Source organism: Mustela erminea, chromosome 6 (assembly GCF_009829155.1).
Source record: "Mustela erminea isolate mMusErm1 chromosome 6, mMusErm1.Pri, whole genome shotgun sequence".
NCBI lineage: Eukaryota > Metazoa > Chordata > Mammalia > Carnivora > Mustelidae > Mustela > Mustela erminea.
Window position 1 is genome coordinate 78,501,926 of NC_045619.1, and position 27,943 is coordinate 78,529,868.

The window sequence follows — 27,943 nt, forward strand, 5'->3', positions numbered from 1 at the left end:
TGGGAAGGAAAGAAAAATGAGGTTCTGAATAAGTAAAATGCCTTCATGCTCCATCCCGCTTCTGCTCCTTCTGTACTTCCCCCGTACTTTACTGAATTTTACCCTTAACCAGTAAATATATCTGTGGAAACTGAGGGATCCATCGTAACTTGTCTAGTTTGGTGCAAGGGGCTGTAATTATCTTGGGGATGTATAATAGTAAGGATAAAATCATGAGTTTCATAAATCTACTTTGAAACCAGCGTTCACAGTAATTATGGTGTAGATGGTCCCAGGAACACATTTTGAGACACACTGCTTTATGGGGTGTTAGTTCTTCCCATCTTCCGTTCTTCTGGTTACTTTGCTTTCTGTACATGCCCAGCATTATAGCTGAAATGTTTGTGGTATAGTCGAGGACACTGTCTTAACTCTCAAGTTAGGTAAATTTTTGGTAATAAAAACATCAGTTAAAAAAATTTTTTTTAAGTCTTCATGGTAAGTATTCTAGTTGTACTGTTATATTTGTTCAAAGGCTCTTTTTGATTTGCCTTATAACTTATTATATTGAATCCATTATATTTATTGATATCCTCATTTCCAAAATAGGTAGAAATGTTATTATAGTTTTGAAGGTTTTTGATATGAAGTTTTCTTTGCATGGTAAATAGAACTTCATCTTTTTTTTTTTTTTAATGTTTTGAGACATTTCATTTTTTTTTTTTTAAGATTTTATTTATTTGACAGAGAGAGATCACAAGTAGGCAGAGAGAGAGGGGGAAGCAGGCTCCCTGCTGAGCAGAGGGCCCGATGCGGAACTCGATCCCAGTTCGAGTTAAGGCAGCGGCTTAACCCACTGAGCCACCCAGGCGCCCTAGAACTTCATCTTATGGTGCAAAGTTTTTACCCTGAGTTGTATGGGATGACGTTAAAAAATATGCCTAAGTTTCCAGTATCCTGTTGCTCTATTAAGCATACTTTGGAGCCATTGCTAAAGCAAAAACCAGAATCTTAAACTCAAGAGATTATTTGCACAAAGAAAGTTATACTAGTTGAATACCAATTGAATTTTATAGCTAATTTTGAGCGTTGGAAGGCAACTATGCTCACCACTATACCACCAACGCTAATGATGAGTGTTGGGACTAATACATGCTTAAGGAAAAATAGTATGTATAAAGTTGTGATATTTCTATCAATCAAACAGTTTTTCCTTTTGAGTTTTTTTGAGAAACTAATGATAACCTAGAGATTCATGTTTTGATTTTAAGTACTCAGTGACAGTTGTATATATGGTTTTGTTTTAATTTGCACAGTTCTTCAGGAAATAGTGCGTATTTTAATGTCTAGCTCAAATTTATTTTACTTTTGTAACTTTAAATACTTAGATTTTCTTGTCCAAAATGGGATTTTACATTTGAAGTAATTTTAATGGATCTTAACTAATGGTCAGGAAGACGGAAACATGTAAGTATGTCAGAGGATTTGAGTCATTAGCATTCTGGGGTCACCTTAAAGAATTTACGTTCTGTGAAGCCAGGCTAGTTCATTTCCAGTTTACCCTGCTGTTATTGTGTAGCCCTTTTGAGCTTTCACCTTTCTTCCTTGGTAAGATCCAGACTCTCTTTTTTTTTTTTTTAAATATCTTTAATGTTTCCCTCAGAGTTTCTTTTTTTTTTTTTTTTTAAGATTTTATTTATTTATTTGACAGACAGAGATCACAAGTAGGCAGAGAGGTAGGCAGAGACAGAGAGAGAGGAGGAGGAAGCAGGCTCCCCACAGAGCAGAGAGCCCGATGTGGGGCTCGATCCTAGGACCCTGGGATCATGACCTGAGCTGAAGGCAGAGGCTTTAACCCACTGAGCCACCCAGGCGCCCCCAGACTCTATTTTTATATCCTAATTCTGTGATGCCATCAAAATTATTTCTGTTTTTCATCCTCTGAGATGCTGCTTCTGAAATTGGCAGATATATAAAAAGCAACTCAATAAAGACAGGTCTAGATCTCCGAGCTTCCTACTTGTCTTGCATGTTCTTTATTACACTCTTTACTCTCTGTTGACTGTCAGCAGTTGACTTAAAGAAAAAAAAAGTTCGGGGCACCTGGGTGGCTCAGTGGGTTAAATCCTCTGCCTTTGGCTCAGGTCATGGTCCCAGGGTCCTGGGATCGAGTCCCATATCTCATCAGGGAGTCCGCTTCCCCCCTTCTCTCTACCTGCCTCTCTGTCTATTTGAGATCTCTCTGTCAAATAAATAAAATCTTAAAAAAAAAAAAAAAGTCAATTTTTCCTTGATTTTCTTTTGCAGTCGAGGTAGTTGGAATTACGTAATTCCCAATTTTTGAATCTAGAAGTGGTTTTTGAGTGTGGTAGTGGTATTTTGTTGAAGTAGCAAAAATTGAGGTGAATCTTGAGGTAATGATATCTTTGTCTTAAACTCTATGAAATAGAAATATTTTTAAATAGTATGCCAAAAATTTTATTAGTAGAAAATGTCTACTAAATATTTAGTATAGTATTAAAACCAGGGTGAGTGTGCTGAAATAGAAGCTGTTAAACCAAGGGCAACAGAACACTTAAAATTTTTCTATTTATAATTATTTTATTATTAGTCATTTCTTTTTTTTTTTTTTTTTTTTGTTACAGAGAGAGATACAGAGCGCAAGAACAGGCAGACAGAGTGGCAGGCTAGAGGCAGAGGGAGAAGCAGGCTCCCTGCCGAGCAAGGAGCCCGATGTGGGACTCGATCCCAGGACGCTGGGATCATGACCTGAGCCGAAGGCAGCCGCTTAACCAACTGAGCCACCCAGGCGTCCCTTTATTAGTCATTTTGATAGCATTTAGTTGCAATATGTAACAGTAGGCACCAAGATTTAGGCAACACCATGGGAGGGAAAAAAACTTTAAATTTAACCTTTTATTATAAAGGGCTACTCTTTAAAATGTTTTATTTATAAAAGATTGTCTTTGAATCTGTTCACTGACTTCCTGCAGATTGGGTAAAGAGAATCGTGATATTTGGAAATGATATGGAATGTTAAGAATTACTGTTGTTAAGGTATAGCATTTTTCTGAATAAAAGAAAAGTAAAGAGGAACAAAACTAAATAATAGCAAAATGTAGGTTGCAGAGAGAATATGCTGAGGTGGAGCATCCTATTCGTGTTGCACTGATTTCTTAGTGACCCTTTGGGAAGACCAGGCACCATGTTGGTGGATGACTGCTATGGTGATGAGATCATTAAAATGTATTAATGATTTTTGGACAATAGATAGTCTTACAATTTGTTTAACCCTTAAATATTAAAAATGAGAATTCTGTTCTTAAAGATGAAATTTCTGTTTGCATTCTTAAAAATTCTGTTGAGACCATGTTAAATGATAAGGAGCTCTATTTTTATCACATTTTCATAAACACTTATTAGAGCATATAACAATACACAAAATACACAGATCCGAGGGGATGTACAGCTCAGTGAATCGTAACTATAACCACAATCCAGATTAAGAAGAAGAATATTACTTGAATTCAGATACTACTTCATGCCCCTCCTCAGATTTCTTCTTCCTTTCCAAAGGTAATCATTCTGACTTAAAGCTACCTTAATAGTGAATGGGAAAAATTATAGTTGTTGTGATTTAAAATTTGTCAAAACATTAATCTCTCCTGTCAACTAGAAATGGCTAGGGAAATGAAAAAAATGGTAAAACTAATATTCATTGAGTACACTGTAATTTAAAATGTTAGAAACATTGAGAGTTAAAGAGTCTTATTCACTCATGTAGTAATTTGTGGACTGGCAGCTTTATACTAATTTATATTCCTATTGGCAAGGTATGTAAATTCTAATTATTTTACATCCCTGTCAACACTTGGTATTGTCAGTGTATTTTTTCTTTTCTTCTTTGGGGCACCTGGGTGGCTCAGGCAGTTAAGCAATTGCCTTCAGCTCAGGTCATGATCCCAGGGTCCTGGGATTGAGTCCTGCATTGGGGTTCCCTTCTTGGCTGGGAGCCTGCTTCTCCCTCTCTCTCTGCTGCTCTTTTTGTTTCTGCTCTCTCGCTTGTGCTCACTCTCTCTCAAATAAATAAAATCTTAAAAAAAAGAATTGAGTTAATGGATTAATATGTAAAGTACTTGGTGTGTTGTGGGCATTATCCTTCTTAATCCATCATTCCCACTTTACAAATGAGGAAACAGGCACAGAGAAGTTAAATAACTGTCAAACCTCTCCCACAGTAAACAAATGATGGAGCTGGGATTTGAACTCTGGGATACTTGGTCCAGACCCTATGTTCTTATGTTTGGGACTCTATATAAGCTAAAAGGTTGAAAATAGAGTAGTAAATACTTTATTTGATTGTGTAATTTGAATGTTTAGGAAGTTTGAGGAAATTTTAATACTTGATATTCTATGTGTTATAAAGAAACATTTAAAAATGGACAGGTAGTTATAAGAAAGCTCTAGGATGTTTTTGTGTATTTCTCAAACTGATAGATGAAACCTCTGACTGTATACATGTGTTTATGTGTGTCTGTCTTGGGATTTCTGAACTTTGGCACTATTGGCATTTTGGGCTGAATAGTTCTTTATTGTGGGGGGCTGTCCTGTGTATTATAGGATGTGTAGCAGCATCCCTAACCTCTACCCAGTAGAATCTAGTAGTGCTTCCCCAGTTGTGTTTGACAGGAAAACATGTCTTCAGATGTTGCCACATGTCCCCTGGGGAGCAAAATCCCCCTACTTTGAGAACCAGTAGTATAATAAAGATCCTCATTAATACATTCCTTTTTTATTTTGGGGTATATTTTAAGTATTTTTCATTTTTATAATTTAGAAAGCCAGGTATTTACATTTAGAATATCAGAATCTCAGAGCAATAATGGTAGCTATACTATTCACAGGAGTACAGTTAAGCATGAGTGAATTCTTTCTGTTGGTTGCTTTTCCTCTGATGTGTATAATAAAACTACTTAATTATTAGGGAGAGTATTAGCCACTCAGATTTCTTAGTGAGTTGGAAGGTTGATGTTAGGGGGAAATAATATAAGAGGGGAAGGGACCATTAAGCAATGGAAGATAAATTACCTTTTTACAATCTCAAAGGAGAGAATATTGACAAATCAAGGGAAATTTGTAGTTATATGTTTGACCCTAATAAAGGGATTTACTTAATTGTGAAACATTTGGTTTTTCACTTGAATAGGAACTGTAAATGAAAGAAAAAAAGCTTGAAAGCTAATTTCTTATTAAATAAAAATGAGGGTTTTTTTTTTTTTTAAAGATTTTATTTATTTATTTGACAGAGAGAGAGATCACAAGAAGGCAGAGAGGCAGGCAGAGAGGAAGCAGGCCCCCCACTGAGCAGAAAACCCAGATGCAGGGTTCCGTCCCAGGACCCTGGGATCATGACCTGAGCTGAAGGCAGAGGCCTTAACCCACTGAGCCACCCAGACGCCCCTAAAAATGAGTTTTAAGAGTTTCCATCCTAGGGGCATCTGGCAGACTCAGGAGAACATGAGACTTTTGATCTTGGAGTCAAGATTCAAGCCCCATGTTGCAGGTAGACTTTACCTAAAGAAAAAAAGTATTTCCATTATAAAAGTAGTACAATCACATTATAGACAAGACCTGAAAGAAAGGAAAAATAATTCCTACAGAATTTACTAGGCAGAAGTTTACTAATGAAAGCATTCTTGATTGAGTTACGTGCTTTGAAAACTCATTGCATTCTCTCATCAGTTATTGTGCCAAAGAATTAAAAATAATATATGAAAGGGTTTTGTTTAGGTATAAGGTTAAGATACAAGGTTGTTCAGTTTGCCCTTGCCATACTGTCTTAATTAAAAAGAAAAAACTCTGCATTTGAATATCTATTCTTAACCTAGGTTTATCATAAATTATAGTGGAAGACAAAAATTTAAGAAATTAGGACTCATTTGTTTTATAAAACTAACATCATGTATTCTAGTACCTTATGGTATCTAAAGAGTGCCCACCATTATTCATGGTGACTATTGTGGACCTCTGTGATGAAAAGAAAATTAAATGAAAAGTAGTAAACATTAAAACACCCTTCTTATTTATGAATTAGTGGATTTTTCCGATAATTGCTTCTTTTTCTCCCCTCAGAGATGGAAACTATCATGGTTGATGTTTGAAACCAAGCATAGACTACCTTAAACAGGTATTAATACCAAGAAAATGAAAGAAACCAAAATACTCTGCAGCATTTTGTGATGTTAGATTGAGCCTAGAAAAAGCCAGATTTGTATAGACATACATAGAAGGAGAGAAAAAGGAAACTTGTTAATGAAGATAAGAAAGGCATTCTGACAGTCAGAAAAGTATGATACTTGCAGTTCTATTTAGTATTTGCTCTCTGTGTGGACTTTGGAAGTTTAGCCCTGTTATGTGAACTAGAGTAGTGTTTTCCATTTTTAGGACCATCGAATCACTAGCAGTTTCCAGCCCAACCCAAATTGTTTATTATTCATGAGGAAGCTTATGTGTCTTTTTGCCCTTATTTTTACTACTGGATGGGATCATTTGCCTATTTGATTGGGAAAACTTAAAAGAACAGGTTATACCTTAAATACTTATTTAGTGATGTGATACCTGGCCTTGTTTTGTCTTCCATTATCTTCATACCCTTCACCATCTTTTTATTGGTATGTTCATGTTACTCAGTTTTGTCAGCATGCATTAAATTATGAAAACATTAATATTTAAGGCTTTGCCATTGGTATTGGGATTTCCCCTCTTAATTGGAAATTTGCTTTAAATCCAATTATAATTTTTAACTTTAGAACGCTTTTTAGCGCGAAGTTTAAAACTTGATATTTTATACAAAATAGACTGAAAATTACTTAGTTTTTTTTCTCTTGAGAGGTCTTTCCCTTTCTGTGCCTTCCAAACATTGAGCTTTTAACCAACCCAAATTTACCATGATACGTATTATAAGAAGAGAATTGATCATTCTTCTCTCTAAGTTGTTTCTGAGTTGGGCAAACTGTTTAAAACGTGAAGATCCATGTGTTTGGGGGAAGGTTGAAAATGAGATCACAGATAACAAAATGATCAAAACCTTAAACTCTAATAATAGATACCATTCATTGCAAAGTTGCTGTGTTCAGAGAAGTTAGGAAAATGAAGCTCGGAGAGGTTGAGTAAATTAAGGGCAAAAGGCCATATATATGCAGATGAACTAACTTTTGAATCTATATCTGCCTATAGGGAATGCTCTTAGAAGTGGCACTGTAAATAAATATGTTTAATTTTATTAAACTCCATGTTTCTGAAAGTTATTTACCCATAGAATCTGTCCTTGGATTTTGTGGTGAGATGAAAAATACAAACATTATATGGATTAGTATTTTTTGGAACATGTTTTGAGGAAAGCTTTTTATTATGAAGTCAGGTCTCTGGTTAAAAAAAAAAGAAGGTAAAATCAGCTAAAATATATTCCTCTGTCATGGTATAATTGCTTTCCAAAATACAGCTTCTAAAGTGCAAAATTTTAAGATATGGGCAAGGGATAGGTTGGAAAAAAATCCGCATCCCTTTGTATTCCGTGAGAAATATGACTCTACAAGTAATGTCTTTATTCTCTATTAGATTGTTTGAAATCTTTTTGGAGGTTTGTAATCATTTAGATCAGGGCTTGGTAAACAACTTGGTCAAATCCAATGGTCTTTTTGGTAAGTTTATTGGAACACAGCCAGGCACATTTGTTTACTTATTGTCTATGGCTGCTGTTGTGCTCTGGTGGAATGTTGAGAAGTTTTGATGAAGACCATACAGCTAAAGTCTCAAGTATTACTTGGCTCTTTACAGCAAATGTTTGTTGACCCCCAGTGTGGTCTTCTGCTTCCTTTTCACTTTATATATGCTTCATCTGTGTGTACTCTCTGAACTTCATAGCTGAAGTTCTTGAAACTGAACTATCTGTATTTCATCCTCTGTAAAGGAAATTCCTTGGGAAGTTAAGTTGAAGTGTTGTTCTAGAGGTTGTATTATTATGAGTAGGTTTTAAAGTCCTGCCAATATGCAAAATTCCATAGTTTTGCTTTTCTGAAGAATGAAACTGTCAAGCGGTTACATTGGCATACATAGCTGTTTTTTGCTGCAAACCTTTATTGATTTGATAGAAATCATAGTAGATTAATGCTGTCAGTAGGAGTAGCTAACATCTATTGAATGTTGTATACCAGGCCCTGTTCTAAGCACTTTACATATAGTATCCCATTTACTCTTTGCAACAACTCTGTGAGATAGGTAGTATTATCTCTACTTTATAGATGAGGAAATGAAGGCATAGGGAGGTTAAGTAACTTGCTTAAATAAAGATAATAGGGGCGCCTGGGTGGCTCAGTGGGTTAAGCCTCTGCCTTCCGCTTGGATCATGATCTCAGGGTCCTGGGATTGAGCCTCGCAGGGAGCCTCCATCCCCTTCTCTCTCTGCCTGCCTTTCTACCTACTTGTGATCTCTCTCTCTGTCAAATAAATAAATAAAATCTTAAAAAAAAAATAAAGATAATAGTTTCTTTGGAACGGTCTTTCAGTACTTAAGACAGCTAGTTTATGAGGGCTTTAACATGCCCTAACCCCCTCTCGTTCCTCTAGTAGGTGATACTTCTGTTAAGCCCTATATGCAGGGCTTAACAGGGCTTAATATTTGAAACTTTGGTGCTTTATAATTCTGTGAACTCCAAGAAGGCCCTCTGATTCATCATTATGCCCTTCCCATTGACATATACTCTCACAGGGCAGTTAGTCTGATCAGTATAAATATACATCAGATATCTTCATAATCTTGTTCTGAGGTTCCATTTCTTTTATCCTATCTCTGCTCATGTATCACCTTCTCAGAAAGGTCCTCCCTGACCATGTTATCTGAAATAGCCTCCTTCATATCCACCTTACCTGATATTACTTACCACTCAGAAATGTTTTATGTATAGGCTCTTTTCCCATTAGAATATAAGCCTGGGGCAAGGACTTCATCCTTTCACTTTAAAATAGATAGATTTATTTTCTACCATTGTTTGCATCCTTTTTCTGTAACTGGAACCTAACTGCCCTCCCATCTTACTTTTCTCCTAATTCCTTGATTTGTCAGATGAGTTCTGGGCTTACTTCTTGTTACCTCCAACAGGTCACTGTACCATTGTCATCTTTGAATGTCCCATTTATTCCACTCTGTCCTCACCTTAGTATTCTCTGATAAATTTTTTCTTCCTTGAGGATTGTAATTTCTGGCTCATAGTCTTCTCTCCCTCCCTCCTGATTTGATGATTTTTTTTTTTTTTTTTTTGTCAAGGAGTGTTTATTTAAAATGAAGTTAAAACTTTTTTCATGGGAGAAAGATTGAATTAAACCTTACACAGAAGTAAAAGTTTAATACAACATTAAAAATAGATATTTCCTGGGGTGCCTGGGTGGCTCAGTGGGTTAAGCCTCTACCTTCGGCTCGGGTCATGATCCCAGGGGCCTGGGATCGAGTCCCGCATAGGGCTCTCTGCTCAGCAGGGAGCCTGCTTCTCCTCATCTCTCTCTCTGTCTGTCTCTCTGCCTATTTGTGATCTCTCTCTCTGTCAAATAAATAAATAAAATCTTAAAAAAAAAAAGAGATATTTCCTGTTAATTGGAAGAAATTGTATGATTTTGTCAATAAAGAAGACAAAGTATATCTGCTTTCCCTAACTTGACACTCGGGAATTAAGATGAATTTTCCATGTCTGAAAAGAGGTTAGAATTTCTGCAGACAGAGTTCAGTACATTAAGAGGATATATCCAGTGGGCTGAATTGTTCTGAAAGTTTCTCATCAGAATCCATAGAATAGTATCTACCCACAAAATGGGTGGCAGCAGGCAGTTGATACTTTTTTTTTTTTTAAGATTTTATTTATTTGAGAGAGAGAGAACATGAGCAGGGTGAGGAGCAGAGGGAGAAGCAAACTTCCTGCTGAGCAGGGAGCCCAACGTGGGGCTCGATTCCTGGACCCCGGGATCATGACCTCATTAACCAACTGAGCCACCCAGGCGCCCTTTTTACTTCTTATTTCTCATTTACTTGTATCATCAAATAAACCCTTTCCCTCAAAGTATTGTTCCAGTTCTTTCCCTTCCTTCCTCTGCCAAACTTTTTTGGAACAAAGGAGAAAACTAATGACTCAACTCCTTTAGTAGATATATCTTGATTTTTTACAATCTGCTTTGACTTACAAAGTTTTATTGGACAGCCCATTCCCTGGTCAAATAACTTTTAAGTCACTAAATGCAGAGATCTCTTCCAGCCTATGTAGTATATGATAATAACTTTCCTTTACCCTTTAAAACTTCTCTCCCTTTGCTTTTTAGTCAATGCTTTTTAGAGTTTTCACTCTTTTGACTACTTATATTTTTGTTCACATCAGTACCCTTTAAACCTCCTCTGCTTTTTCTTGAAACGTGGACTGTGCTAACCATGGGAACTGGTAGCCAAAGTTCTATTTGAGATATGGCCGGTTCAGTCTGAGATACTCTCTTAGTATATAATACACACTGGGATTTTTATGATTTAAGATGAAAAAGAAAGAACATAAAATATCTCACTAAATTTTATTTTTATTTATTTTTTAGATTATTTTTTTCCTTTTTTTTTTTTTTTTTTAAAGATTTGGGGTCCTGGGGAGGGTTACATCCCATTCATACATAGCCTCCCACCATTTATGGACCCCTTCCCACTCTATCTTCTCTCTTGGAACAACCCAGATTCCTCATTTCCTAACTAACAGCTTGTCAGTCCTTTTTAATTTTTTTATTTTTAATTTAAATTCAATTAATACATACTATATTATTGGTTTCAGAAGTAGAGGTCAGTGATTCATCAGTCTTCTATAATATCCAGTGCTCATTACATCACATGCCCTCCTTAATGTCTGTCACCCAGTTACCCCATCCCTCCCCCTCTCTCCCCTTTAACCCTCAGGTTGTTTCAGATGATTGAGTCTCTTATGGCTTGTTTCCCTCTTTGGATTCATCTTATTTTATTTTTTCCTCTCTTCCCTTATGATTGTCTGTTTTATTTTTTAAATTCCACATATCAGTGAGATCATATGATAATTGTCTTTCTCTGATTCTCACTAAATTTTAAAATATTGGTTACATGTTGATAATATTTTATATATATTGGGTTATAAAAATATTTGCTGAAATTAGTTTCACCTGCTTCTCTATTTTTTTATTTTTATTTTTTAAGGATTTTTAAAAAGATTTTATTTTATTTATTTGACAGAGGTCACAAGTAGGCAGAGATGCAGGCAGAGAGAGGGGGGAAGCAGTCTCTGAGTAGAGAGCCCGATGCGGGGCTCGATCCCAGGACCCCGAGATCATGACCCGAGCTAAAGACAGAGGCTTAACCCACTGAGCCACCCAGGTGCCCCTATTTTTATTTTTTAAAGATTTTATTTACTTGAAAGAGAGAGAAAGGGCATGAGTCAGGGGGCAGGCAGGACAGAGGGAGAGGGAGAAGCAGGTTCCCTGCTGGGTAGGGAGCCTGATCTGAGGCTTGATTCCAGGATCCTTGGGATCATGACCTGAGCCGAAGGCAGACACTTAACTGGCTGAGCCACCCAGGTACCCATTTCTCCTTTTAAATACAGTTGTTAAATATGTGGCTTGATTATATTTCTGTACAACAATGTTGATCTAAATTTTATCTTTTTTTTTTTTTAAAAAGATCCTCCAGATCACTTCTCCATCTAATACAAATTTCTCTTCTGAATTGCAGTACCACTTTCTGGAATATTTACTCCCTTTGGCACTCTGTCCCCCACCCCCCAACATATTAAGCTTCTTTAGAACCAGGGTAATTCTGCAGTGCCTTTCATGTATTGGGATATAGAGATAAAAGAAATATTAAAAATATACACATACACACTAACATGAATAAATGGTGTCTAGTATTACTTTATCAGAGGATACTTAAAAGTAGACGATGCAGAATGTGATGTTTTTGCTCAGCTTGATGGGAAATATGAGGGATTGATGTGAAAGTGAGGAGAGACCTTACTCTACTCTGAGATATTAAAAATCTGACATGTACTTCCCCCAAGTATATTTGGTCACCTCAGGCCACTCTGATGGTTCCCAACTATGCTATTGTGAGTTTACTGCCATCTGGTGTCAGGACTAGGAAACTGTAGTTCAGTACTTTGTCTCTTCCCCTACCCCTGCCTCCTGCTGGAGACAGTAGGCAGTCTTTCCTGGACATGTGGGCCTGCTGCCTTCGTCATCTAGATAAGTTATCAGTAAGAGCTCATTTAATTCCAGTGTAGGAAATCTTTATTCTCCTTCTTACAGAAGTCTTTTCCTTGGCTTCCCTGAGAACTTACTTACTACTTTCCGTCATGTTTCTGTGGCTCTTATGTTTGATTCTCAGATAGCCCATTTATCTTCCACTGTAATTTTTTAGTCCTAGATTCTGGGCCCGACCCAAGGCTTTAAATACTGCCTATTTATAGAAAAATTCATAGTTATAGCCAAAAAAATCTCCTCTTATCTTGTCACCGATGTGTCTAATTGTCTATGGCTGTTATGTGAGCATCTCAAACTTAACATATTCAGATCTGAATGTGGATCTCCTACCCTACCTCAGTTTCTCAAATCTGTTTTTCTCATTTCAGTAATTCATGATGCCAGAATTCTTGGAATCATCTTGGCATCCCTGCCTCTTATACTCATTAGTCAGACATTCACCATTTCCTGTTGAATCTACAAAGATGTACACGTGTGCGTGCTCAAGTGCTCCCCTTCTCTGGCCTTATCTAAGCTACCACTGTCTCTTGTCTGCTTGAGTAAGCTCCTAGTTAGTCTCCTTGTGTACATTCTTGACTGCATTCACATGTTTAAAATCCGCCTCTTCTAGCATGAGAGGTCCATGATGGGGGAGTGACTGCATGTATTTGGTTTATCATTGGGTCCTCAACCCCTAGTACAGTTCCTAAGACTCATGTGACACATAGGTAGCCACTTGGTGGTCAGTGATGTTGATAGTGGCTTCTGTAGTTTTGCTCATTGAGCTTGACTGCATTAGAATTTCTCAAATACTTTATTTTGGCATTAGTATTTTGTCCGAGTTCATTTATCATAAATGAGTTTTAGCTGTTTTCTAATTTGGTCCAGAGAATCGTAATTGTATCTGTATGGACAATATATTTTGGGTGTTAATCTGCTAAAGGCTACTTTTATATTAGGAACTGCTGATGAATATGCTGAGATTTTCTGAGCATTTGAAATTTCATGCCATTCTCTTACTACTCTTCTTTCTAAAATGCAATGTTCCTTAATTTTAATGTGGAAATAAACTCACTAAATCTTCAATTAAAACCTGTTTGATGCTAGGTGTTCCTTTAAATGGAGGCTCAGGTCTTGATAGTTTCATTTGATAACTTTGGTTTGCTTTGATATTTTAAAGTTGGTTTTGCTTTATAAAGTTTTACTCTGGATTTTCATGCTACATTGAGTTGATATTGCTTAATAAGGAAATTTAATTTGTGAAAGTAGAGGTGATTTATTAAAAGCTGATGGTTAGAGATAAGCAACAATTTGTACACTAACAATGCAAACTCAAGAGAACAAGGACGTAATAGGTATATAGCAGGGTTTCTTAGTCTTGGCATTACTAACATTTTGGGTTAGATAGTTTTTTGTTGTATACTTGTATCAGACTTGTCCTAGGGATTGTAGGGTTTTAGTGGCATCCCTGGTCCCTACCCACCAACAGCAACCCCTCCTCTCAAGTTGTGACAACAAAAAAAATGTAGACACTGCCAAATTGGAACACGGGAAGCAAAATCAAAGGAGTTAACTTCTATTAACCAACAGTTTATACTATGCTTAAAAGTGGATAAGACTCCATGAAATATCTCACTTGGGAAATCTTTGGTATTTTCCAGATGTCTGAGAGTATGGTAGCTATGTAGAATATTGTTAATGGCAAACCGAAGTGGAGACTGTGTGGCTGTATTTTTCACATCATAACATTTCTATGTTTGCTTAAAATAAAATAACTTTTGCTCTTAACCACCTGGTTCTACCCCCAAACTGATAAAAATGTATGCATTCTAAACATATATCACTGATAAAGTTTTATTTTATAGACTGACATCAGAAGTTAGGTGACAGGGTGCCTGGGTAGCCTACTCAGTTAAGCGTCTGACTCTTGGTTTCACCTCAGGTCATGATCTCATGTTGTGAGGTCAAGCCCCACATTGGGCTCTGCACTCAGCGCAGTCTGCTTCAGATTCACTCCCTCTCCCTTTGCTTCTCCCCCTGCTAGTGTACTCTCTTGCTCTACCAAAAAAAAAAAAAAGTTTGGTGGTAGTAAAAAAAGTGGAAGTGGGGGGAGGTGTGAACCAAGATTACAACTTAAAGAGCTTATAATCAGAGCTTTTGCCTTTTGTATTGTGTATATAAGTTATAAGATATAATTCTTTTTTTTTTTTTCTTCAAAGGGACATGAGAGATGGCTTTAGAAGAAAAAGTATCTATTCTACCCATTACACAAGAGACCGGTCTCCTCATAAAAGAGACCCTCCTTTTATCAGAGAATCACCTGTAGGTCGAAAGGATTCTCCACACAGCAGGTCTGGATCCAGTGTCAGTAGTAGAAGCTACTCTCCAGAAAGAAGCAAAACGTACTCTTTCCAATCTCAACATAGAAGTATGTATTTTTAAGACTTTTCTTAAAACTTCCACTAATGAGAATGTACTGATTCAGATTGTCTTATAGGTGTTATAAGATATATTTTTTAAACGTTTTATTTGGAAAGTTTTGAAACCTACAGAAAAGTGTCAAGAACAATAAAATGAATACCACACACACATATTTTTGGGAACCATTTCAAGTTGCAGTCCACATTGACATTTTACTTCTCTCAGCACAGAAGAGGTGTGTTTATAATCATGTTGGAAAGTTACACACTCTTGTATTTTTTGCTAGTTCTAGGTAGTCCATCCTCTTTCATCTTCTGTCTCTAGAAGATATCTGTCTATCCATCCATCCATCTATATTTGGTAGTATATTTTTCATGAAAAGTATCAGTGATTTCCCCTAAATATAAGGTATATATCCTTACAGATTTTAGAGCTAAAAACCTACTTTAGATTCATTTTTTCCAACCTCCAATTTGTTGTTGTTGTTGTTGTTGTTTTTTAATTTGGAGTACCTAGACATGCATGGCATTCTGTGCAATTGTAGCATGTCATTCTGGCTGAGTTGCTTTGTATGTGTTGGAATAAATAAATGAAGCAACTTACTTTCTAGATAATCTGTTTTAGTTTTCTGGACTCCACTACCTGCAGTTGAGCTCATTCACAAACATTTCCTCATGTCTTCTTAATTTTGATAGAAGAATCGTCATAAATAAGTTAACACGGCACGAGCAGGTCAAGGTGAGAGAGATTCTCACTCTGATAGAAGAACACATCATGGAGGAAATCAACATTGGGGCTCATTGGGGCCCTTCCTTTTTTTTTTTTTTTAATATTTATTTATTTGACAGAGAGATCATAAGTAGGCAGAGAGGCAGGTAGAGAGGGGGAAGCAGGCTCCTCGCTGAGCAGAGAGCCCGATGGAGGGCTTGATCCCAACACCCTGAGATCATGACCCGAGCCAAAGGCAGAGGCTTAACCCACTGAGCCACCCAGGCTTGGGGCTCTTCTTTTATTTTCAGATTTCTACAAGTATCTTCTAGGTAGAGCAAATTACATAAGCCAAGATACAGATACCAGAAAAGTAAAAAATATTTCTTTTTCTTTGCTTATTAACTTCCTTCCTATTAACTGTTTTTCCAAATAATCAGCTTAGTTTATGCTGTTTAATAGCATAATGTTTAATAGCAGTTTATTAGTTTAATAGCATTTGCTTCCTGCATGTTAGGAGTAATGGAAGATCACTTAAAATCATTAGATTGTCTCCGTTTTAACCCACTGCTGGATTCTAGTGTTTAACGAACATTTATCAATTTTTTGCTGTTTTCAGAGGTAGGTAGAGTGGGGCTTCCAAAAAACATACTTTTGGATACATGGGTATGAATGGTCAATACAGGAGGTAAGAATGTCACTTGAAGTAGATTTAAAACAAACATAATCTTTTATATATGCCTAATTGCTTAAAATAAGCATAAAGTTCTAGGTAACTGAAAGCTTTACTGTGGAGTTCAGGGTCTACAGTTTGGTATTTTCTCCGTTGTTTTACTTCTCTTCCTCCCTCTCCCCTTTCGGGATAAATAATATCTGAGTTCTAATGCACTTCACATGCACAGACATAAATATTAGCTAGACACCTTCTAAGAAGATACTTTTTTTTTTTTTTTTGATGTATATGACTTAATCCAAATCTACTGATTTGATTAGGAGGAGGAGTATCTTTGGAAACTGATTATGAAGTCTTTTGAACAGAACATGAGTAAAATGGCAGCTTAAGATTCTTGCTTGATATGTTGTAGTGAATGTGTTACTTTAGATAGTTGTTAGTGAATTTGTCATATTCTTTCTTTTTCTCCTCTGAAACAGATTTTTAGGGAGGCATTTTCTCTCTGCTTTCGCCTGGTAGTTCGTGGTCAGAACTTTAAAATCTTGAGATGGAATGTAGAGGAACCATATGTGCTGCCCCTGTATTAGGGTCTCTAGCAGACTTTCCCCTTTGAGGCCTAGTACCTTTACTATCTGGAGTGATAAAAAGATAATGGAGAAAGCTGGGAGACTAAAATATGGTACAGATTGAGTGAAATAGAGTATACAACTTTGGTAACACCTTTATGGTTATATATATATATAATATATATATTATATATCTATCTATCTATCTATCTATCTATATATATATATATATATATTTTTTTTTTTTTAAGTCCTTGAGCTTTGAAAGCGAAGTTCTTTAATCAAGAAAAAAAAGTTTGTTCCAGGAAAACACTCTTTACAAGTTACGTGGGTTGATTACCTAACTGTTTGGGCTGAGCTATTTAAATGTTTTTCGATACTCATTTTGTGTAAGTAGTTTTCAGAATAGTTACAAAAAAATCATCTTGTAAAAACTTAATGGAAGTCTTATTTTAAACAATAATTGAGAAAAGGAATTGTTATGTTACATATTTGTGATGCCAGTTCTTTTTCAATCTAAAAGTCACAGATAATGATGGCACCTTGCTTTTCTTCAAAAAAGAACTGAGAAACAGGGTCCTTAAATTATCAGTTGTTTAAATTGGGTTAATTAGTAAGTGTGTTAATTTAGTTTTTAAAGTGCATATTGAAATTTTGTCAGATTTTAAATGTTTCTATAAATAACAGGTAAAATAATTTCCTTACTCTCCTTATGCCCTCATTTTGCTAAGTTTGACATTTAATTTTTTGGTTTTGTTCACACTCTTTCAACATAATTTTAATTTAATAATCACTAGTAGTTTGGCCTTAGTAACCACTGAAGGACTAATTCTTCATAATTCTTCTGTGCATTTAATAATATCTCTTATGCGGGGCGCCTGGGTGGCTTAGTGGGTTAAAGCCTCTGCCTTTGACTCACGTCATGATCCCAGGGTTCTGGGATCAAGCCCCACATCCGGCTCTCTGCTCAGCAGAGGAGCGAGCCTTCCTCCTCTTTCTCAGTCTGCCTCTCTGCCTACTTGTGATCTCTGTCTGTCAAATAAATAAATAAAATCTTTAAAAAAAAATCTCTTATGTGATTATTAGCTACAAAATGATTTTAACTACTTTTTATCTCTACTTATTTCCCATTTTGTGCTTAAATCTACATACATATGTCTACATGTGTATTTTATTAAATTTCTTCTACTTAGCCTTTTGAGTTAATCCTGCGAACCTTGTACTGCTTTAGACTAATTATCTCCTAAATCAGAATGTTATTTTCATTCTGTGCTTTATAAGAATACCTTATACCTTAATTGGACTAACCTGTTCATAGTTGTCATTGTAGTAATCACTGTATTATTATTTTTGGTTCTTTTTGTTGTCCATGTTTACACATAAGTTCTAGCTAACCTCATTGCCTTTCCCTTTGTTTATTATGATACTGTCCTAGTTAAAATTGTTGTATGTATACCTTGTATATTTCTACTTGAAGTTTATTTTTATTCCTATTAATCTAGCTAAATTTCTCCCCGTTTGTCAACTGTCTCTCAGATATTTATTTTCCATTCCTCCTCTTTCTCAATTGAATCTCATTGTTTTCCTATCTTACTCTTTTGTTTAGGATAATAGTACTAATAGTGACACCAGAAATCACTAAGTTCAGTCTCCCATACCCTGAGGTTCTTTGTTAAAAATACTTCCTGTGATGAATTGACTCTTATCACAGTCCAGTCCATCTTTGTATAGTTCATTTTTTATAAAACAATTAAAATCTTTTCCTGTAACATTTCTGTAAGACTAGTCATTTATCTTAGAGCCATAAAAATGTTTCACCTTTTATGTATTTGAAGAGTACCATCATAATCCTCTTGGTTCCCCCCCCCCCCCCCCCCCGCTTTAAATATATTTAGTTCCTTCAGCTACTCCTTTTGTTTGACATGTTTTCAGTACTTTGCTTCCCTAATTTTCTTTCTGTTCCTTTTAAGTTGTGATGCCAGAAGCTAACTTTTATTTTATCAGCCACATTGTATCACTGGCCCTTCCTGAGACTGTAGACCGTTGAACCTAAGCCATTTTCATATGTGTTTTTATTAAACAATGCCCTTCAGCTGGTACTTTTTTCAGCCTTTACTCAAGCAGTTGCTTGAGTGTAGTTTATACATTAAAAGAAATCTAACCATGCTAAATTTTATCTAATTAACTTTGGCTTATTATTCTCTTCTATAGAGGTTTTAAAATCTCTTTGAGTGATCTTGTATACTTGGAGCAGATAAAAATAGCTTTGTTTCATTGGCAAAGGAAATATGCTTTGTGTTTTGTATTAGTCATTAATAATTATCTTGAGTAGCATACAGCCAAATATAGAAACCTCTAGAGACCTCTGTCTGTGTACCTCAGCCATTTATCCATGTTGTTTTCAACCAGTTGTGATCCCTATCTTCTCTTTTCCTTTTCTTTTGAGGATTTCATGGAAGACTTTGTCAAGTACTTTCTTGAAACTCTGAAGTTAGAAAGCATTTCCTTATTAAAACAGTGACATAAAGATTGCCTTACATGTTTTGTAATTCTGTTGTGGCTCCTAGGGATGATTATTTAAATACATAGAAACTACTTCTTTGTTAATTCCTTTTAAACCTTTGTCTATGGATTAATGTCAAATTTATCACTATGCTTATACATTAATTAGGTTGTGTAACATTTTGTAGAATTTTTAAAATGTCATTACTACAGAAGATTTGCAAGTTTATTGTTTTGGTTGGTTTGTTAAGTTTGTTAAATTTGTTATATTTTTCTATAGTTCTTACTTTGGGCCCAGCATCCGTTTATTTTCTTGATATCAGCAGCCATTATTAGGTATATTTATTTCATTCTATATAAGTCTATTTATATTTATGGTAATGTTAAAGGATTATTTTTCATTAATGTTTAGTCCTTCTTAAGGCATATCTACTAAAATAACTGAAAATGTACAAGAATTAAAAACACATTTTGAGAAGAGCATATTTGGAAGATAGACTCCATTATTGAACTTCTGTGTAATGGGAAAAGAGATCTTAAGACCTTCGTGAATATATTTGGAAGTCCACATGACTTTCTTTGGATGATACCTGAAATTCCAATAAATTTAATGGTTTAATTCTACCTTTGAAAAGAAGGCTTTCTCGGCGTTGGTTTAGAATGGCAGTGATAACAGAAGTCAGAGCGTGGATATTTCAGGCAGTAGGAAGGGATGAAAAACCCATTCTCTTGCTGACTGAATATCAGAGCATTTCTTGGTTTGAAAGTCACTGTATTTGTGTACTGAACAAGGTCTTTTAATCATCAAAGACATATTTCACATAAATGGTTTGCCAAGCAAGACAGATCCAGTCTTTGCCTTCTGAGTCTGAGGTCTGGTTGGGGAGACAAACCAGACATTCTAAAGGAATAGATATGTTATGTGGTATCTGAAGGATGAGTAGAAGTTGGTGGAAGGATGTAGGTGGAACAGGATTATTGGGATGAGCTCTACCATGTGAAGAGATCCTGAACTATAATTTAGTATTTTCCTAGATCTTGGACCGTAATTGATCTAGTGTAATGTGCTGTTGAATTCTATTTTACAATATTTTGTTCTTATTTCATATATTTCATATGTTGTTCTTATTTGTTCTTATCTATTGTTTACTCACAAGAAAGCTTTGTCTGTGAGTTTCGTGGGTGAACCGAGGAATACAGTTATGGCTTTTCTGGCATCAGAATGATTGAGATTCTAAATATGCAATCAGTTAATGATGTTTCCATATGTGTAGGCATTTATAGCAACCCTGTTTAGGGAGTTAGTGTGATCTGTCAGTACCACACATTCAGAATACATAGTATAATGTTTTACTTAGATATTTAAAAGCAAGCCCATGTGGTTTTACCCTGATGTATTAAAAGGAGAGTTCTGTTTAGAAGTTCACTTCCAAATATTCATGGTTAATACACCTTTACTTCAGCTTGTTATATTGCTAACCTCCTAAAAATGACTGTTTTGGAGGAGAAGACATGGCACAAGCTTTCTGTACCCTTTATCTGTTTTTTTTTTTCTTGTTGATTTTTTGGTGTCTGTACCATAAGAGCATTTCTTGTGTGTCCTTTCTATTTTGCTTTCATACCTTCTTAACCAATAAGTCTCTGGGAAACCATGTTCTTCCTAACCAAGAGCCCCAAATTTGCATATCTCTGTCCATGATCCAGAAAAAATAAATTCTTTCCTTAGCATTTCTGTAGCCACCACATCTTCATTTGTTCATATCTTAATTTCTCTTCCAAAGCTTCAGCTATCAAAGGAGACATGGATGTCTTACTTGTGCTGTGAAGTTTGTTTACTGATAGGCTTTCATTCAGAGGTGTCTGTTTTGTCCCTGTATGGTAGGCACTGTACCAAGAATTGTCCCTAACTCACTCATCTCTGATGATTTTAATATTTTTTTCTGGTAGTGTCCTTTGTTCTTACATGGGTTATCAACCATTATAACACTTGATAGGCTTGGATTAGTCTAGTTCTTTTCATCATTACTTCCTCAGGAAAACCATATTTTCAGGAAGAAGGTATATTTCTGAAATTTTACTCTATTCAGAGAGTCATCAAATATTGTTGATATCAGCAATTCTAATCAAAGAGTCACTAAATACTGTTAAATTCTTATAATACTTCCAGATGTTGTTGAATATTAAACTGCTTCTCCAGCTTTGATATCACCTCAATGGGAAGAACTTTTAACCTGATCTGTGGGACCAATGTTCCTTTTCATCTTCTTCCTCCCCATTTATTCTTGTACTCACTACTATGTTGACTTGGATTTCAGTTTTAGTACTGCCGCTGTCAGAACTTTCCTTTCCTGGTTTCTCTCTTTCAGCCTAATATGAAGTTCATTTTTTTAAACATGTTACAGCAACGGTGTTGAGCCCTTTGGCCCTGCTGTCAAGCAGGGAGTTACTGTCTGCTTCGTAAGAACACGTGTGGGGTGAGTTTAAAGTAATGTCTCAGTAGCTAAGGAGTGGCACCCTACTAGTTAAAAGTATAAAGGTATGAGTGAAAGAAGTGGATTTAAGAGACATTTGTATTCATAATGTCGGTTGGAGCCATGTAAGAATCGCCAGTGAGGATAAAAACAAGGTTAGGAGTAAAACACTCACATTTAGGAAACAATAACCAACAAAGAGGAAAGAGAAAGGTATGGTTAGGAGCATGGAAGAGGACAAAGAAGTACAAAGGCATGGAAACCAAATGGCAGAATGTTAAGAAAACATTTTTATTTTTTATTTGTAAAAAATAATCTATGCCTAGTGTGGGGATTGAACTCATGACCCCAAGATCAAGAGTTGTATGCTCTGCTAACTAAGCCAGCTATGTGCCCCAAGAAAAACTTGTTTTTAAATCATTAAAATGCTATAATGGAAGATAGTTTTAATTCATTTTGATATAAACAGATCATTAATTAGTTTTAATATAAACAGATCATTGGAAACTCTAAGACGAAGAGTTTAAGTATGGTGGGGTTGTTTCCATTATCTTGTGTGTGTTAAAAAATAAAAACCCCTAAAACTTAGAGGGTTAATATAAGCACTTATTTAGGAATCTGCAATTTGAGCTGGGTTCAGCTGGGTAGTTTTATTGGTCCATTAAGATATTATTAAATAGCCCAGCCCTGTTTTTTATGGGTAGGAATCTGTAGTTAAGTGTAGTAATTCCTGCAATATCTTTGAAATTTGGTATTGAAATCAATAAACAGCACCAGTGGTGCACTGGTAAACTAACTCTTTAGGAGAATAACACATGATTTCTGGCATTTGCCGTGGAGTGCATACTACCGTAATGACTGATCTCAGGTTACTGATGTGGAGTGACTTGGAGTTTGGAAGAGATGCAGGCAAGTCACTCTCATCAACTAAATGAGCCATCCTGATTCCAGACACTCTTGGGAAATACCAGTGTTCTCATTTCTTGATCTACAAAGAATGGGAGACAAATTACAAAATAAACGTGATAAAACAGGAGTAAGTAAATGGGTAAGGAATTTTTTTGTAAAAGAAACATGAAAGTAAAAGAATAAATGCTAGTGTGAAGGCTCTGAACTGTTGCTGAGATGAATAGGATTTGGCTAAAACAAAGAGAAGTGTTCAGTAATAGATAAAAACAGATCAACTGCTCAGGAGAAACAAAAATTGTCTTGATAACAGAGAGATCAGTGACCCAGGGGAGAAGGTTATTACATCTTTAACAACATGCTTACAGAACTAGGTTGGTAATATTTGCACATTTCTTGAAATATATATTTTTCTTGAAATATTTTTTTAATGCAGGGTGGTTGCTAATAGTGCCAAAACAATTCTCAGGGGGAAAAAAGTAGAACTGGCAATTTGGAATCTATATAGGAAAATTTGAAGTGTTAAGGAGTGTTTGTCTTAATGGAAAGATATCTATTAGTATATTTAAGCTACTTAAAGAGTTAAGTACACATGTGTCACTAAGAGTTTGCAGGTAAGGAAGCTAACAAAATCTTTACAAGATTGTAAATATGGGACAATTAGGGATTCTATCAAGACAGTAGTTGTGGATTTGTTTATAAAGAAAATCCATATAGAGAGTTTGTATAAAAAGTAGCAAGATTTTTTAAACAAAGCAAGATTTAGTAATGGGTTACTTTTGAGAGCAAGTCAGAATGACTCCTTGCAGATAGCTAGCTACTGTAAGCCTAGGAAACAGATATGATATACCATGAAAATTTTACCAGTATTCCTTTTGATTTCTAGTGATGATTCATCTTTCTTTCTTGTGTGTGTATGTGTGTGTACGCACGCGTGCGTGTGTGCGCGTGCGTGTGCGCGCATGCGCATGTGTGATTCTTGAACCAATCCTTTGCTGACTTCATGAAGATTAGAATAGGTGCTTAAAGTGATGAGTAAGACCTGATCCTTACCTTCAATTTTTGGTGTCTTATATTATCCTTTTCTCATTCCTTTCTGCTCCTGTTATCTATGGTTAGCCTAATCTTAACACTTCATTGTTGTTGGACCCAATTAGCTTCTAATCTTAGAAACAGAAATTTTCTCCTGTTCTGTTATTACTCTTGAGTGGTGGTCGCTCAGGCATCCCGATTTGAAGACAGGGTAGGAAAGAGTTTAGGGTCACCAGCAAATGCTCAGAAGTTCATGTTCTTATCATTCCTACTTCTGGGTTCTTCTCTTGTCACTCCTGGGCACAGAGGTGATGGTGTTAATTCCTTCTTGCCCACCTTTCCCTAGAGTCCATCCGTGCTGGTGCCTCCTACAAACGGCAGAATGAAGGAAATCCAGAAAGAGGTGAGTTTTGAGCTAGATTTTGATTGGGGATTGTGAAGGGGTGGGGGACTTGAATTGATAGAGGTTACAGAAATGGGGAAAGTGTATACCTGCTCCATTAGTCTTTAGTTGGAACCAGAGTTTAATAGTAGTAGATCCAGGTATTAGGATTGTGAGTTGCTTGGCTGGTCAGGAATAGCCACCTCAAAGGAGACTGAGATTTGTAGAACAAATAAATCTGACAGGCCTGGACAACAGTAGGATTAGGCAATTTCTTTTTACCTTTTCTGTGCTCTTTCTGCTGCCATCTGTAGCGTCCTTTTTCTTTATCCTTTGCTTCTTGCCTGTCCCTGCCCTTCATGCAACAGGTATATATGAATATATGTGGATATATGATATACTACCTGCTCTACCCTTCAGTATTCCTTTGCTTCTGCACACTGAGAAATCTGCTTGATTTAGCCCTTATGCAGCTAAAATCAGGAAAGATTCTAAAACTACATTTGGTGCACTATACTTGACATACTTGTAGTGCTGATGTGTTTGTGTAAGATTTTGCTAAGTAAGAGATTAACAGCTGCTTATTCTGTGTCTAGCTGCTATGTGTTGCGATTGAGCCTGTAATTATGCCTTTAATTAGCATAGTTCAATGTGCTGATTGGTTGAGCTCCTCACTTTTTTTTAAGGAATTGCTTATCTGAATAGAATGGGGAGGTCCCTGTATCCTAAAGGTAGAAAAATAATTTATCTTTTCGCCTAATTTTTGAGTACTTATTCTTTTCTTAAAGTACTTGAGCAGGGTAGCTCTGGATATTCAGAAATAAGCTATGATACTTGCACTTCTAGGAGCTTTTGTTGGAGTGGAATAGACTGACACTGTCACAATATGATGTGGAATTTGCCATATGTAACAGATACTGTAGGAATAACTAATTAAACTATGTTCTTAGTCATTTTGGGATGTAGTATTGCTTGGTATCTTACTTTTCATTTTTAAGGTCTACCAAGAACTTTTATTAAACTTACTGTGAAAGCCTCTTAATGATGCAAGTTAAAAGACTTGAAGGTTATGTCTTTTTATGAGACTGTTGGAGTTTCAGAGGTAGAATTCTGTGCCCAGAGCAACCTTGGTACTGTTGACAATTGAGTTTAGATAATTCTTTGTTTTGGGAAGCTGTCATGTGCATTTATAGGGGGTTTGAGCAACATCCCTAGCCTCCCCTTACTGTGTGCCAGTGGTGCTCTCCCACTTGGTGATAATGAAAAGCATCTACATGTGTTGCCTGATCTTGAAGAGGTAAGAGGAGCATCTGTGGAAAGGCTTTCCAGGTCTGCAGGCCATTTAATAGAGCTGATACTCACTATTGCCTTATGTGGTCAGAAGCCTTGAGGCTCTAGGCTCCTGCTATCAATCTTGACCACAGCAGGAAGAGCTTCAGAGGCTTTTTGACTGAAGCTGGCTTTGCTTCAGTTTCAAGGTTGTTTTATGTCTGCTTTTGCCCTTGACTGCTTTCTTGGCCATAACCCACTGGCTAGTGTTGACCAGCTTCTATGTCAATCCAAATTTGGTGCCACCTTCTCCTTTTCTCTGTAATTTAATTTTGTTAGTTTTTTTTTTTTTTTAAGCAATTAAGAGTAGAGGATTTATATTTGACACATACAGATAATTTAATGAAATGTTTTTCTATCAGTAACAACTCACGGTTATTTTTATGATTATATTTAACTAAAACAATTTTCTGTGTTGAACTGACTAAAGTAATATTTAAATCTAATCTTTGGCTTAAGTTTCTGTAACAGTGGTATGCATATAGCACTGCAATAGTGTCTGTAGTGACTAAAGATAAGGGTTAGTGACTACCTCACACAGACTTACTTTTGACCATTTAACAAATATTTGGGTACTTACTCATGCCAGGCATTAGGTTAGCACTCTAATTATAGTTTTCTAGTTTTTATTTTTATTTTTTAGACTAAATATTTCAGGAATATCTGCTAGATTTCCTACATGCCCCTTGCTTTGAGCTATCATTTAATTAGCTAGTTTTCTTTGTGGTATTTATATAATAACTACTTTTGAAAATTTATTGTGATAAATCAAAAGTTAGCTTTTAGGAAGGAGGATGAAGCATTTATGATTTTAGTCTTTTCCCGTTCTTGAGGTCTCAGTGGTTCTGTGTTTGGTAACTGCCATTTATGTGGCCTAGATTGGCACATCCGATGTCCATTGGTTCTAGGTTACTTGGAATTTTTTTATGGTACCTTGCCTCTGAGAGACATAGGTAGATTTAGATACTAAAGGATTTAATTTAATGATGAAGACTTCAGTACTAAAACAAGTGTATGACACCCTCCTCATTTATTTAATTGCAGAATCCCTCTAAACTGAAAACAAATGAGCTAGAAAATTACATTTTATATTTTCTTATATAGGTAAAGAGAGACCTGTTCAGTCTTTGAAAACATCAAGAGACACTTCACCCTCAAGTTCTTCAGCAGTTCCTTCATCAAAGGTTTGTTATGTCTTTAAAATCAATTTAAAGAGGAATTACGAAGTAAAGGAAATGCACCGTGAGGTATAGATAATGTTATTCTTCACTGTCAAACCAAATGAGGATAACTTGCTTCATTTAAAAACTTAAATCATGGGGTGCCTGGGTGGCTCAGTCAGTAAAGCATCTGACTCTTGGTTTTGGCTTAGGTCATGATCTCATGGGTCAAGGGATCGAGCCCCAAATAGGGCTCTGTGCTCAGCAGGGAGTCTGCTTGAAGATTCTCTCCCTGCCCCTCCCCCAACTCATGCTCTTGTTCTCTCTCTCTTTCTCAAATAAATAAATCTGTAAAGAAAACAAAACTGTGGGTGGAGTCCAAGATGGTAGAAGAGTAGGAGACCTTAGTTTTGTCAGGTCCCAGGAATTCAGCTATATAGCTATCAAATCATTCTGAACTCTTGCAAGGTCAACCAGAGACCTAAGAAAAGAATAGCTACAACTCTATGAATAGAAAAGTGACCACTTTCTGCAAGGTAGGAGGTGCAGAGAAGTGACTCTGAGGTGACGTATGGGAAGGTAAACCACCGGGGGGAGGAAGCTCCATAAGCTGGCATTGGAAAGTGATCGAATAGTGGACGTCAAAATCAAAACTTTTAGAAGTCTGCTCCAGTGAGAGATGTTCCTGCCTGAAAAACAGGCAGGAGTGAAGCAATTCAAAGTCCTAGGTAGGACAGTGTGGTTTCAGGATCCCCAGGGTCGTAATAAGACTGAGGGTGACTGAGAGTGGCAGAGCCCCCAGGTGTCAGAGTGAGGAAGCTAGCTACAATCTGCCAACCCAGGAGTGGGCTTTCAGGTTGGAGTTGCCATAAACTGTGAACTATGGCACAGTCAGGTGACTGCTCTCTGAGCAGGGGGCCCAGCAAGTGGCAGAGCCGGCAAGAAACTCCTTCCTCCCCTGAGAGGAGTGGCTCAGGTGCACACTGCAGGAGTCTGCAGGGTTTGGAGACTTAAAACTAGGTTGCGTGCCTGAGAAACAGGGTTGCATGCCTGCTAGATCACAGTCTGGGTGAGTACGGAGTCCAGGGAGACAGGAGTGATTGATTGCTTTTCCTTGAAGGCTCACTGAGGAGTGGGGCCTCGAGCTTTTGGCTCCGGGGCTGGAGATTGGGGGGCTGCCATTTTCATTCTCACCCTCTAAAGCTACACATAAAGCATTCAGGGAACAAAAGCCAGGTTGAGCAATCCAGAACTACTTACTTAGTCTGCCCCCTGGCAAGAGTGGTTGCAGTTCTACTCCCGCCAAAGACACCTGAGAATCAGGGCAAAAGGCCCCATACCCAGAAGATCAGCAGGAACATGCTGCTAAGACCAAATTTACTGAACTTGCAAAACTGCAAAACTCCAGCACTAGGGGAAAACAGTATATAGAATTAATGGTTTTTTTCCCAATGGTTCCTTAGTCTTTTAATTTATATATTTTTTTCCTCTTTCCTTTTTCAGTCAATTTCCTATTTATCAACTTTTTAAAAAAT

At 36.5% G+C, this 27,943-nt stretch overlaps 1 protein-coding gene across 7 annotated transcripts in view; it reads left to right on the forward strand.

Moving 5' to 3' along the window:
• The window catches only part of PPHLN1 (periphilin 1), a 153,774-nt gene that overhangs the window by 42,305 nt on the left and 83,526 nt on the right, over positions 1–27,943 (forward strand). For 5 of the 7 annotated variants that reach the window (XM_032347920.1, XM_032347918.1, XM_032347916.1 and 2 more), the window contains 3 exons: positions 14,478–14,686; positions 23,884–23,940; positions 26,353–26,432. In XM_032347920.1, coding sequence (XP_032203811.1) covers positions 14,478–14,686; positions 23,884–23,940; positions 26,353–26,432 — 346 coding nt within the window. The remainder of the gene's footprint in view (positions 1–14,477; positions 14,687–23,883; positions 23,941–26,352; positions 26,433–27,943) is intronic. The other 2 variants (XM_032347919.1, XM_032347923.1) reach the window with 1 other exon arrangement.